At 55.6% G+C, this 13,860-nt stretch overlaps 2 protein-coding genes across 8 annotated transcripts in view; one reads left to right on the forward strand and one right to left on the reverse strand.

The window, feature by feature from the left end:
• LOC102061417 (uncharacterized) overlaps positions 1 to 13,860 on the reverse strand; it is a 236,416-nt gene that overhangs the window by 144,116 nt on the left and 78,440 nt on the right. The gene's annotated exons all lie outside the window — the stretch shown is intronic.
• Positions 6,814 to 9,478, forward strand: LOC141725864 (class II histocompatibility antigen, B-L beta chain-like). 7 transcript variants are annotated; one of them, XM_074530022.1, is made up of 5 exons: positions 6,814 to 6,975; positions 7,457 to 7,723; positions 8,265 to 8,594; positions 9,079 to 9,194; positions 9,295 to 9,478. In XM_074530022.1, the coding sequence occupies exons 1-5, from the start codon at positions 6,891 to 6,893 to the stop codon at positions 9,301 to 9,303; spliced, it is 807 nt and encodes a 268-aa protein (XP_074386123.1). In that variant the 5' UTR covers positions 6,814 to 6,890; the 3' UTR covers positions 9,304 to 9,478. The 7 variants fall into 7 exon arrangements, with proteins under 7 accessions (XP_074386123.1, XP_074386124.1, XP_074386126.1 ...); XM_074530023.1 differs by having other exon boundaries at positions 6,820 to 6,975; positions 8,310 to 8,594; XM_074530025.1 differs by having other exon boundaries at positions 6,820 to 6,975; positions 8,310 to 8,594; positions 9,088 to 9,194.

Here is a 13,860-nt window from a genome sequence, read left to right on the forward strand (position 1 = left end):
GGGATAAAAGCATCATATAGTCAACCCAGGACATTCCACCCCTTATCCCCATATCGTCTGCTTACTACTAAAACTAATATAAATTCTAACTCTACAAGTACATACATGATACATCCATTATACAACTATACACAGACAATGGTAATAACATTCAGGAAACAGTGATATTTATACAGGTTTTATCCAACAATCAGGTCTCCCTGAGGTACACATCGTGTTCTTCCATCTTTTTGCATTATCCACCACGTGCAACCTGGTCCCTGAGCAAAGACAACCCCACGAATGGGTTTGTCTGTACTCGAGGCAGAATTGATCCACACAGTCTTCCCTAACAAACCTCTGACATGTACCACTGGGACTTTGTCTCCATCTACTCTCTGCAAAGGCTCAGATTGGGCAGGGCCGACTCGGTTAGTAGAGCCTCGGGTGTTAACTAACCAGGTGGCCTTTGCCAGATGCTGATCCCAGTTCTTGAAAGATCCCCCACCTAATGCTTTCAATGTGGTTTTTAACAGTCCATTGTACCTCTCCACTTTGCCTGCAGCTGGTGCATGGTAGGGGATATGGTACACCCACTCAATGCCATGTTCCCTAGCCCAGGTGTTGACAAGGCTGTTCTTGAAATGAGTCCCATTGTCTGACTCAATCCTCTCAGGGGTGCCATGTCTCCACAGAACTTGCTTTTCCAGGCCCAGGATGGTGTTCCGGGCTGTAGCATGAGGCACAGGGTAGGTTTCCAGCCATCCAGTGGTGGCCTCCACCATGGTCAGCACGTAGCGCTTGCCCTGGCGTGTCTGGGGCAGTGTGATGTAGTCAATCTGCCAGGCCTCCCCATACTTGTACTTGGACCACCGCCCACCGTACCAGAGGGGCTTCAGTCGCTTGGCCTGCTTGATGGCAGCACACGTCTCACAGTCATGGATAACCTGAGAGATACTGTCCATGGTTAGATCCACCCCTCGGTCTCGTGCCCACTTATAGGTGGCATCTCTGCCCTGGTGGCCTGAGGCATCATGGGCCCATCGAGCTAAGAATAACTCTCCTTTATGTTCCCAATCTAGGTCTATTTTGGACACCCCTATCTTTGCGGCTTGGTCTACCTGCTCATTGTTTTGGTGCTCCTCATTAGCTCTACTCTTGGGTACATGGGCATCTACATGGCGGACCTTCACAGGCAGCTTCCCTACCCTGGTAGCAATGTCTTTCCACTCTTCAGCAGCCCAAATTGGCTTTCCTCTACGTTGCCAGTTAGCCTTTTTCCACCTCTCCAGCCATCCCCACAGAGCATTGGCTACCATCCATGAATCAGTATAAAGGTAGAGCTTTGGCCACTTCTCTCTCTCAGCAATGTCCAGGGCCAGTTGAACAGCTTTGAGTTCAGCAAGTTGGCTTGATCCACCTTCTCCTTCAGTGGCCTCTGCCACCTGCCGTGTGGGGCTCCATACAGCTGCTTTCCACTTCCGGTTCATTCCCACAATGCGGCACGACCCATCAGTAAAGAGAGCGTATTGTGTATCTTCTGCTGGCAGTTGGTTGTATGGTGGAGCTTCTTCAGCTCGTGTCTCTTCTTGTTCCCCTTCATCAGAGAGACCAAAGTTTTCACCTTCGGGCCAATTTGTAATGACCTCCAAAATCCCAGGGCGATTCAGTTTACCTATATGGGCGCGCTGAGTGATGAGAGCAATCCACTTGCTCCATCTAGCATTGGTGGCATGGTGAGTGGAAGGAACCTTGCCTTTGAACATCCACCCCAGCACGGGTAGTCGGGGTGCCAGGAGGAGTTGTGCTTCAGTGCCTATTACCTCCGAAGCAGCCTGGACTCCTTCATAGGCAGCCAGGATTTCTTTCTCTGTTGGAGTATAGTTGGCTTCAGACCCTCTGTAGCTTCGACTCCAAAATCCCAGTGGTCGACCCCGAGTCTCCCCAGGCACCTTCTGCCAAAGGCTCCAGGACAAGCCATGGTTCCCGGCTGCAGAGTAGAGCACATTCTTCACCTCTGGTCCTGTCCTGACTGGGCCAAGGGCTACTGCATGAGCAATCTCCTGCTTGATCTGTGCAAAGGCTTGTTGCTGCTCTGGGCCCCAGTGGAAAGTGTTCTTCTTACGGGTGACCAGGTAGAGAGGGCTCACGATCTGACTGTATTCGGGAATATGCATCCTCCAAAAACCTATGGCGCCTAGGAAAGCTTGTGTCTCTTTCTTATTGGTGGGTGGAGACATTGCTGTGATCTTGTTGATGACATCGGTGGGAATCTGACGCCGTCCGTCTTGCCACTTCACTCCCAGAAACTGGATCTCTTGAGCAGGTCCCTTGACTTTGTTCTTCTTGATGGCGAAGCCAGCTTTTAGGAGAATCTGGATAATTTTCTCCCCTTTCTCGAACACCTCTGCTGCTGTCTTCCCCCACACAATGATGTCATCAATATATTGCAGATGTTCTGGAGCCTCACCCTTTTCCAGTGCAGCCTGGATCAGTCCATGGCAGATGGTGGGGCTGTGCTTCCACCCCTGGGGCAATCGGTTCCAGGTGTACTGCACGCCTCTCCAGGTGAAAGCAAACTGAGGCCTGCATTCTGCTGCCAGAGGAATGGAGAAAAATGCATTGGCAATGTCTATAGTGGCGTACCACCTTGCTGCCTTGGACTCCAGCTCGTACTGGAGTTCCAGCATGTCCGGCACAGCAGCACTCAGGGGTGGGGTCACTTCATTCAATGCACGATAGTCCACAGTCAATCTCCATTCTCCTTCAGATTTTCGCACAGGCCAGATGGGGCTGTTGAAGGGTGAGTGGGTCTTGCTGACCACCCCTTGGCTCTCCAGCTCTCGGATCATCTTATGGATGGGGATCACAGCATCTCGATTCGTTCGGTACTGTCGGCAGTGCACTGTTGAGGTGGCAATTGGCACTCGTTGCTCTTCCACCTTCAGGAGACCTACTGCAGATGGGCTGTCTGACAGTCCAGGCAAGCTGTTCAACTGCTTGACACCCTCTGTCTCTACAGCAGCTATTCCAAATGCCCATCTGAGTCCCTTTGGGTCTTTGAAATACCCACTTCGAAGGTAGTCTATGCCCAAAATACATGGGGCCTCTGGGCCAGTCACAATAGAGTGTTTCTTCCACTCATTTCCAGTCAGGCTCACCTCAGCTTCTACCAGAGTAAAATCCTGTGATCCCCCTGTCACACCAGCAATAGAAACAGACTCTGTCCCCACATGTCTTGATGGGATTAATGTGCATTGTGCACCAGTGTCAACCAAAGCTTTGTATTCTTGTGGTTCATATGTGCCAGGCCAACGAATCCACACAGTCCAAAAAACACGGTTTTCCCCAGCCTCTACCTGGCTAGAGGCAGGGCCCCTCTAAGCCTGGTTATCCTTCTTTCCCTGGGCATATGTCTTGGAGGTTCCTTCAAGGGGATCAAAAATATTGTCATTATCATCATATGTGACAGTTCGGTCACTGGCCACTGGAGCTGCTTCCCTTTTGGAACTTCCTCTCTGAATCTTCAGTTGTCTCACCCGTTGTGCCAGAGCAGAGGTAGGTTGTCTATGCCATCTCCTCATGTCTTCTCCACAATCACGCAAATAGAACCACAGCTCAGCTCGTGGGATGTACCTTCTCTCGCCGTCTGGGGAACATCTGCGTTGGGTACCAGAACCTCTGATCTGTACCGCCGAGATTTGGAGAAAGCTCTCTTTAATCTCCTCCCTCAGTTTCTTGTGACCCTCCTCTATCTTGTCCTCTAATTTTTGAAGACGTGTTTCCACCGCTGCGATTCTGGCATGTGTTGGGCCATGTACAGCATCTGCATATGCTCGGAGCTTCCTTGCCATGTCAAGCACAGTCTCACCCCTCTCATCCCTCTTCATGATGGCTAAGGCAGAGGCATATTCTTGTGGCCCGAGTCGTACGAGTTTTCGCCACATCACAGACGTGCATGGTACTAAGTCTGGGTTCCTAGTTGTTACATCATCTGAGAAGATAATCTCAACCACGGCCATTTCTCTCAGGCGTTGGATCCCTTGCTCTATTGTCTTCCACTGAGTCTGCTGCATATAGAGATCGTCTGCACACAGGTATCTTTCTGCCACACTTCTTAGGACCCGTTCCCAGAGGCTCTGAGAGTTAGCCCCCTTCATCATTCCTTGGTCTATGACAGTATCCTGTGACAGGGATCCCAAATGCCTGGCTTCAGTGCCATCCAAAATTGTAGCCTCGCCTGCAGCATCCCAGAGACGGACCAGCCAACTAATTATGGATTCATCAGACCTTCGAGTGTAGTCCTTCCTTAGGCCACGAAGGTCCTTCAGGGAATAAGACTCAATATTTGCGTCTGATCTTGCACCTGCTGCTTTGACTCCTGATTTTACGTCAGGAGGCATTGAGGTTCCTTCTCCTGTATCACCACCATCATCATCATCATCATCCACTGGTCGATCAGTTTTTTCCGTGCGTTTCCCACTTCTAGTACTGGTAGCAACAGCCATGGGTTTAGATGCTGGCTTAGGCTCACTGTCTGGTCTAGCTGCTGGCTCTGAGCCTGGGCTGTTGGCTACAGCTTGAGTGACTGGGATAGCTGATTTATCTCCCTGCCCCCCTGCCTCTGTCTGCTGCCCGACAGTATCTAACAAAGTGCGATAAGCATAGGCCAGGGCCCAGCTTATTGCAATTAGCCTTTTCTCCTTAGAATCGTCATGGCACTTCTCCTTTAGGTATTTCCCCACCTCTGCTGCGTTCTGAATTTGTTCCCGTGGGAAATCCCAGTCTACAGGATCAGAAAATTCCTTCAGGGTTTGGCCTATATTTTCCCATTCTCCACCCCACTCAGGATTTTTCACGCCTGCATCTGCTTCTGGATCAGGGGTCTCACCAGCTCCTCTGGATATCTCAGCCCTCATTCTAGAGAAGCTGCAGACCATATAGAGGAAACTTACCAAATTAAATACCAGAAAGATGGTCTCTTTAACATTCAGGGGAAACTGAACATTCTCAAAAAGTGACATAACCGATCCAAAGGAGAAGAGGGAAAGGGAAGGCTGGAAAGTCTCATTCTTAGCTCCTCCTCTAACAGACTGAGTGTAGTTACTAATAAATTCCCAAAACATACCACTGGAATTGGGATGCAGGGTAGGATGAAGAAACCATAAACCATACATGCTGTAAACAGAGGTCAGTATCTTTTTGAACGCTTTATAAATCATTATCACCAAGGCCAGCACAACAGCTATTCCAATCCGTACCCCTCTACCGTAAAAATTACTTGTTAAGGACAATAATCCTAATGACCAGAAAGGTATTGAAACCTCAAAAAGGTCTAGAGCCCAGAGCCATACAGAGGCGTTCTCAACCAGAGACATCAGGGGTTCAAGCAGCATAGCTACTAACTGCTTTAACAACCACAGACACACAATTAATAGGGCTTTTTTCCACATTTTCCAGCCCCACGTTGGGCGCCAATTCATGTATTTGTCCAAGTTTAGAGCAAATTTGGGGAAGAATCTCCCCAAAGGAGCTCCGGTGGGAAAAGCAGATCCAATCGGCCCCTCCCCCCAACTGGTCCGGGAGGAAAGAAAAATACCTCCTTGGAGAAAGGTGGAAAAAAACCCCCTGTTTATTAAACAATAAGACCAAAACAGTATCAAAACAATGAGACCCCTTGCCACTCTAAAAGAGATGACAAACTGAGAAAAACCCCGGGTTCAAGCAGCAGCTCACTCAGTCTCTGATCAGTCTCTCAGTGCTGGAATTGTCGCAGGCCAGGGCTGGCCCGGTGGGCCACAGCTGCAGCTGCCGGTGCTCTCCTGGGTGTTCAGTCCAGAGCAGTTCCAAGAGGTCCAAAGAAAAGGGAAAAAACAGTCCAGGGAACTTCTTTGCCTCAGCTAGCTAACACTAACTAAAAAGCAAAAGAAGAGCTCTCTGTCCCGCTGTCTGTCCGCAGACAACACAGTCAGGAGCAGGAATGTGGAGGAGTGCAGTGTCTGAGAAACAAAACTGCGCGCTTCTTCTCTCTCCCTCTTCACTCTCTGTAACACTCTTAAAGGTACAAAACTTATTATTATTCAACATAAACAGAATGAGACGATTGGGGATAAAAGCATCATATAGTCAACCCAGGACACGGCTCTCTCTCTCTCTGTGGCCGCTGCCCGAGGCCTCTCAGTGCTCCTCCACCCTTCCATCCTGCAGGGGCCTTCACCTCCCTTCTCTGTCCAAGGCCCGGCTCCCCTCACCCGGCCGCATGGCTTCCCATCCCGCACCCAGCCCGCAGCCGGACAGGGCAGCTCTGAACCTTTCACCCACCGGAACCAAGAGAGCTTCCCCTGGGAGTTCTCTGCTTTTAACGCCCTGTGTGCTCAGAGGTGAATCCATGTCCTCAGGGGCCACACCAGGTGCCAATATTCAAATCTGAGCACCGATTGGTTTGACCACAGCATCCCAAAAAACTCACTTCCTTTTCAAATCAGGACAGCGGGACCAAGGGGTCCGAGCAGAAAATCCTGAACGAGCTCAGTAACCCAAAAATAGGGGCTAAATGTGAAATGAGCGGCTCTGATTGGCTGGTCCAGCACAGCCCCCGTCTCTCCATCCCCGCCCCCACCCCCACAGCGCCCCAAGGTTCCCCCTCCCCAAAAAACCCCCAGCCTGGGGCTGCAGCGTCCCGGAAAGGCTTCAGCCAATGGGAGCGCAGGCAGAAGGCGGCACAGCCAATGAGAGCTCGGGGCATTGGATTGCCTCATCGGTTGTTGGGCAGAGCCCGTGGCCGATAGCTGCCCAGAAGCGGCGGCAGCCAATGAGAGCGCGCGGCGCTGCCGAGCCCGCCCTGCTCCGGACTGGCGCTCCCAGCGCAGCGCGGCTGCTTTGGGGCTGCTGCTCCCTGCCCGGCCCTGGCCATGGGGCGAGGGGCGGCAGCTGGGGCCCTGCTGGTGGCACTGGTGGTGCTGGGAGCCCCCTCGGCTGCGGGCGCGGAGCTCTCGGGTGAGCGGGAGGGCCGAAGGCGCTGGGACGGGAAGAGAAGGGGGAAAAGGGGGCGAAGGGGGGAGCCTGGAATGGGAAGGGAGGAGGAGGGGACCCCCCAAAGGGAGAGCGGGAGGGGCTGAGGGGTGGCGGGAGGGGAGGGGAGGGGAGGGAGGGGTGGGAGACGGTTAAGAAGGGGGGAAAAGGGGAGGGGATGACCCCAAAACTGAGCCCGAGGGGGCCGGAGATTGGGGGATTTGCGGGGAAATTGGGCCATAAAAGTGATTTGGGAGTGGCTGGATGTGGGAGGGGAGAGGATGTGGAAGGGAAAATGGGGGAAGGGCGGCAAAGAGGAAGCGGCAGCGCGGGCAGGAGCGTCCCGTGGCGGCCGTGGGGCACAGGGGGTGCGGAGTGGGGATCCGGGGTGGCCCCCGGAGCTCTGGGGGTGCTGCTTGGGGTTGCTGAGGGGGGCACATCCCTGAGCTGTGTGCTGCACTCACAGGGGTGTTCCAGTGGATGCATAAGGCCGATTGTCTCTTCATTAACGGCACTGAGAATGTGAGGTTGGTGGTGAGGTTCATCTACAACCGGGAGCAGTTCGTGACGTTCGACAGCGACGTTGGACACTTTGTGGGGTTCACCCCCTTAGGGGAGAAGAATGCCAAGAAGTGGAACAGCGACCCGGCTGTAATGGAGTTCATGCGGGCTCACGTTGAGAGGTGCCGGCACAACTACGAGATTGCTGCCCCGATCACCGTGGAGCGCCGAGGTGAGCGCGGGGCAGAGCGTGTCCCCTCGGTCCCTGCCCTCCCAATGACCCTGGAGCCCCTCAAAACTTCCCTGGGAATCAGCCCAGAGCCCTCAGCCCTCCTTGTGCCCATCCCCGGGGCCTCCTGTTCCCCCCATTCCCTCCCAGTGCCCCCCAGCGCTCCCTCCCGCGTCCATTTCAGCGACGCATTAAGCTGACGCTTCCCAGCCAATGAGATCGCGTACCGCTGATGGCTCTTCTGTTCCTAGGTAGATCCCCAGCGACGAGTGCCCCGTGCTGAACTCGGCCTCGCAGTGCCGCGCACTTCATTTCCAGTTCCTCCCAGTGCACCGCAGCCCCGCCCAGTCCTTCCCAGTCTCATCCATGCTCTCCAAGTCAATTCCCAGTCTATTCCCAGTTGTCCCCAGTCCCTCCCAGTCCATTCCGAGTCCTTCCCACTCTATTCCCAGTCCCTCTCCAGCCCATCCCAGCCTTCCCTTCTCTCTCCCAGTGCCCCCCAGCTGATCCCAGTGTATCCCCGCTCTCTCTCTGTCTCTCCCAGTGTCCCCCAGCGTGTCCATCTCCGCTCTCTCTCTGTCTCTCCCAGTGTCCCCCAGCGTGTCCATCTCGCTGGTGCCCCCGTCGAGCTCCCAGCCCGGCCCCGGCCGCCTGCTCTGCTCCGTGATGGATTTCTACCCTGCTGCCATCCAGGTGAGGTGGTTCCAGGGCCAGCAGGAGCTCTCGGAGCACGTGGTGGCCACCGACGTGGTCCCCAACGGGGACTGGACCTACCAGCTGCTGGTGCTGCTGGAAACCCCCCCCCGGCGCGGGCTCCGCTACACCTGCCAAGTGGAGCACGTCAGCCTGGAGCAGCCCCTGAGGCGGCACTGGGGTACGGGGGAGCCCCTGGGGGCGCTGGCAGAGCCACTGGGCTGTGCTGGGAGGCACTGAGAGGGAGCTGGAGAGAGCTGGGCTGGAACTGGGAGAGGGGCTGGGGGCTGGGCAAGGGCTGGGAAGGGGTTTCGGGAATGCTGGGGAGGGTGGGATGGGCTTGGGGGTGTCCTGGTGGGCACTGGGAGGGAGTTTGGGGGCACTGGGTGTGACTGGGAGGGAGTTTGGGGGTGCTGGGTGTAAATGGAGGGAGTTTGAGTGAGCCTGGATGGGCTGGAAGGAGATAGCGAAAGGCAAAGCGGGGGTTGGCTTGAGGTTGGTTGTGCGGGGAAGAGACTGGGAGGGGTCTTGGTGCGTCCTGGAGGGGCTGGGAAGGGAGTGCGGGGAGGTTTCAGTGGTTCCTGGCTGGGCTGGGGGCCACAGGGAGGGCGCTGGGAGAGGCCCGGGGTGTCGGTGAGAGGTTTTGGGGGTGCTGAGCCCTGCAGACCCCCCAGAGATGCCGCCGGACGCCGCCCGCAGCAAGATGCTGACGGGCATCATGGGCTTCGTCTTGGGCTTGGTCTTCCTGGCGCTGGGGCTCGGCTTCTCCCTGCGCAAGAAGGTCAGGGCGGGTGCTGGGGGTGGCGTCCCCGCCGTGGCGGAGCGTGTGCGCTCCCGCCGGGGCCCCCAGCCCGGTGTCACCCCCTTTTCTCTGCCCACAGAGCTCCTGAGCCGGCGGCCGCCGCAGCCCCTCCCCGTGGGTTCGGGCCCGGCCGGGACCCCCCGCTCCGTCCCCGCTCCGCTGATTTTGGGGGGGTCCCGTTTCTCCCCCAGTCCCGCTGGAGCTCTGCACCCGCCCAGTGCCTGCTCCCAGTGCTCCCAATAAAGCTTCCCAGTTGGGCCCAGGGCCGTTTATTGGGGAGCGATGGGGAGGGGTTTGGGGGGGGGGGGGGCGATGGGCCGGATTTGGGCGAAGGGAGGGGGACAAAGGGTGGGGCTGGGCCCGGGGGAGCGGGAGGAGGAAGAGGACGAAGGAGAAGGAGGAAGGAGGGGGGGACGTGAGAGAGCGATGAGGGGAAGGAGGTGGGAGGAGGAGCGGGAGGAGCCATTGAACCGGGAGAGGAGAGGCGGGAGGAAGAGAAGGGGGAGATGAGGAGAGGAGCAGAAACAGGAAAAGTAGCGGGGATCACCCGGCCTTCATCGAGGTGTCCACGGGGGGGCCAGGAAGATGTGGGACCCCCAGCCAGGTGTGTTCCCAACACGGGGGGCTCTGACCCTGTGGGTCACCCGAGATGATCCAGCGCGGATCCTCCAACGGGAGGTGGAGCTGGAGCGGGGCACGGAGCTCGTCCCGACCCGGGGCACTGCGGAATCCGGGGGCAGCAACACATGCTCCTCCTGCTCCATCCCTCCTCCTGCTATCCGGCTGTGCCCTCACGCAGCCCGGGCGCCCTGACAGCGAGGGGCGGGGCTGTGCCGTGTGCAGAGCCCGCCCCTGGCTGGAATTGGGCCGTGGTGCCATCAGTCGTGGTTGCGGCGCGCCGATTGGTGGGAGCGGGGCGGAGCAGGGCCCCGGTGGCGGGCTGAGGGCGGCCGTGGCTCGGCAGCGGCGCCACTGTCGGGGCTTTTTTGCGGGCCGTGGAGTGGCGGCAGCTGCCGGAGCGCGGTGAGGCGGCGGCGGAGTTCGGAGGCGGCCGCAGCGCAGGTGGGAGCCGCGCTGGGTTGTGCGGGGGCTCGGGGCTGGCTGCGGGCCTCGGGGGCGGCAGGGGGCTCGGGCGGGTTGGTTGTGCCGTGTCCGGCCCGTGTTGCCGCTGGAGTGAGGGCGCTGCGGGAGCGGCTGCCCGCGGTCTCCTTGCGGCCGCTGCCTCGGCAGGAGCCGCTGCCGGAGCAGCGCTGGCTCGGCCCGGTTGCTGTGGCTGGGACAGAGGGGGCTGCCCCGTGCCCGGGGCTGTGCGGGGAAATTCCCGCGGCCGGAGGTTTGTGTGCCCAGAGGAGACAGAGGAGTCCTGTAAAAGTGACTTTATTGCTGAGCAGAGGGAGAGGCCGAGGGGCATTTGCCGTGCGCTCTCTGCCATTGTTGTAGTTCGCAGCCTCCTTTTTATCCTCATTTTCCTGGCCTCATCTCCCTCTCCCTTTGCCCACTGGCTGAGGTGCTTGGAAGGTTCAGACCTCCCGATCCGCCAACTGCATGTCCTCGTTAATGTGCAATCCCACTTTTGTATAACTGCCGATATTCACGACTCTGTTAAGTCTTTGTTCTTGTTGAAGTTCAGGAATTTTGCGGGTCTTTTTGTGAGCAAAATCCATGTTAATTAGTAACATTTATTGAAGCTGGTGGTTTCGCCAGTTACTTCCTTATCTATGAGTCCCTGGTCCCTCGTTCAGCTTCTGAATGAGCTGCACTCTCAAGGTGTGGAGCATGGTAAAAAGATGAGAGTTGCTGCAGCACATCAGAGGAGAAACAGCATTCGTTTAACCCATGGTCTGCCAGGGAGCCACAAAACTGTGACCTATTCCCATCCTTTTCACGTTTGGACCAATACATGAGCTGCTTTCTTGTTTCTGATGTTGTTTTTTTTTTTTTTCACCACTTTTCCTTTGTCATCTCTTTGCCAACAGCAGTTTGAGTCATTTAATTTTCCACAAATTCCTGTTTTTTCTGCTAACAGATGATCTGATCCCATCCCATGGTGAAGTGTTGTGTTCCTCATTTCAGTGGATTGGTCAGCAGGAATGTCAGGAGCTGGAGCTGTCTGGTTGGTTATTATTGTGAGGGCAGCTTGTAATCTAATGATGCCATTGAAATGAGAAATGGGTTCTGTGGCTCCTGATATGAATTGGTTCGGGTTCCCAGGGTGTGGTCCATGGTGTTGTAGGATTTGTTCTGGTAGCCTTTCAGCTTTTCCCCAATTTTGGCCGCTCTCTCCAGCCAGGGCTGCATCAATTGACTGCTTTTGTCTAACTAAATCATCAAATCCTTGGATTCCCAACTGATTTCCTTGAATTTTTGGCAGCAAAAAATTCCCAGTGCTCTAATCCACCCTATATAACACAGACAGTGCCAGCACATGTTGGAGTGGGCAGAGGGCTGATTCCCCCCAATTATTTAAAGTGAAGTTTTCCCAACATTCTCCATGTGCTGTTTCCCTTTGCAGCTTCACCCGTTTGTGTTGCAGGGTCAGATATCCTCCCCCTGGGCTCTGCCTTGAGCTGTGCAAATTCCATCAGTGCCAGCAGGCAGAGCTTGGGGTGAGGGGCAGAGGGAATCAGCCCCAGGCAAGAGACCCAGGTGCATTGTCCACACTTTGCCCAGCAGTGTTTATTTGCCTTTCTAAAGCTCCTCTGGAGGCTGCTTGGAATGAAGCTTCTCTTCCTGCTGCTGGGCAATGTTGATGTTTTGTTGCTGGTCATTATATCTGTGGGTGTCTTTTGTGCTGTTCCCAGTGTGTTCAGGTGTTAAACTCATCTCCATTGAGCAGTGTAACACCCCTTAAATAAAAGCTTTAAAATTCATTTCCCCAAGGCAAAGACAAACCAAGCCTGAGTAGAGAAATAAGATTTAAAAGAATCAAAATCGGTTCATTTTGCAGCAGTGCAATGGCAGGCAGCCCAGAGTGTGGGTGTCAGCCCCAGAGTGGAATTGTGCCCTGGTGTTCCCCAGCAGCTGTGGCAGTGCAGGCCCAGGCAGCACTGAAGCTGCAGCAGTGGCAGCAAGGCTTGGCCCCAGTGGCTGGAGATGGCAGAGGAGGGTGGCCAGGATTGCAGAGGATTGCAGCCGAGGATCTGTGGGCAGGCACAGGGGCTTGGCCCGCTGTGGAGCCCTGGCTGCTGCTGCGTTGCCTTCAGGGCAGGCTCAGGGGCGGCCTCCCATCCTCCTGCTGCGGGCGGGAAGTGCAAATCTCCGGGGCTTCAAAGCCCTTGTGGCCAGGCTGAGGGGTCCCCCCGTGTTGAGCTGTGCTGACGGCTGTTTCTGGCCTCAGGAACACTTGGCATGGGCCCCTTGGCCACCAGTGGTGCTGCTTTGCACTCCTTGGGCAGGAGCCGATGTCCTGGCTGGGTGTTGGCAGCAGCAAAGTGCCAGGGCAGGCTCTGTGCCAGCCCAGCTTCCTGTGGGAGAATATGCCTTGATATCTGCTCCAGTGGTTGCTGAAGCAGTGAGAATTGCTTTTGCCCCCCTGTTAGGTGCCATGGTGTCAGCAGAAGATATTGAAGCCTTCCTGCTCAGGGCATTTCAGTGCCAGGCTCTCACAAGCACCCACAGCTGCGCGGGTTGAGCTGAGCATGGGGCGGTGACCTGCGCTGTGTCTGATTCCCCTTCCTTCCCTCCCCTGGAACAGGGCCTTGCATTTGGACACCACTTGTTCTGGTTGCTTCAGAGTGCTTTGGAGAGACTCCATATCTAATTTTTCCTCTTTCCCTGGGGCTGCCCACACTTCTGGGTTCACTTCAGCATAGGCCTGTCCAGACATTTGACACAGAGGTACAACAGAACCGGCCTCTGTATCCCTTTTTTATAATATTAATTTGCGTTCCCTGTTTAGCAATCACATCCCTTCCCAGTAAATCATGATAACAATTAGGGGCAAATAAAAATTCATGCATTTTAAACCCATCATCCACATCTGCTAACAGTGGTTGAGTAAAACCACACATCTTTCCCACTAATCCCATGAATAATCAAAGACATTTTTGGCATTTTCCCCCTTTAGGTCTAAGATTCAGAGTGCATTGAGAGGCCCCTGTGTCCATCAGGAAATGCCTCCTCTCAATGCAGACCCACCTGAATGTTCTCAAGGGCTCCAGTGTGGAGGATCCCTGGTGTGATGGGAGCTGTGCCAGCCCTGGCAATCCATGTCCATCAAGGGGTGGACTTGCTGGTGCTGAGGGTGCTGCTGTCTGTGCTTGCAGTGTCCTTGTGCCCTGCAGCTGGAGCCCTGGTTCCTTGCCAGGGGCTGTTTGGGTGGGCTCTCCCCTGCCGAGGAGGGCAATGCCTGTGCCAGGTGCTTGTGGCCGAGCCCGTGCCCTGGGTGCTGGGGCCCCCTTGGGCGCTGGGGTTGATCTCTCAGGGGCTGTAGGAACTGTGCCCTGGCCTTTGCCTTCAGCTTGGCCTTTTGCTGCTCCCTTCTTGCACTCACCTGCTGTGCCTTTGTGCCCAAGTGCTGCAGGGCCTTCTTGTGCCCCTCCTGCAGCCCCCTCAGTGCCTGTGGGTGCTCATCCTCTGACAGCTGCTGAGCTTTCTGCAAAACCTTTTGTATTTCCAGTAACCTAACAAAAGCCTTAAAAGATAA

This window comes from Zonotrichia albicollis, chromosome 31 (genome assembly GCF_047830755.1).
Source record: "Zonotrichia albicollis isolate bZonAlb1 chromosome 31, bZonAlb1.hap1, whole genome shotgun sequence".
Lineage (NCBI taxonomy): Eukaryota > Metazoa > Chordata > Aves > Passeriformes > Passerellidae > Zonotrichia > Zonotrichia albicollis.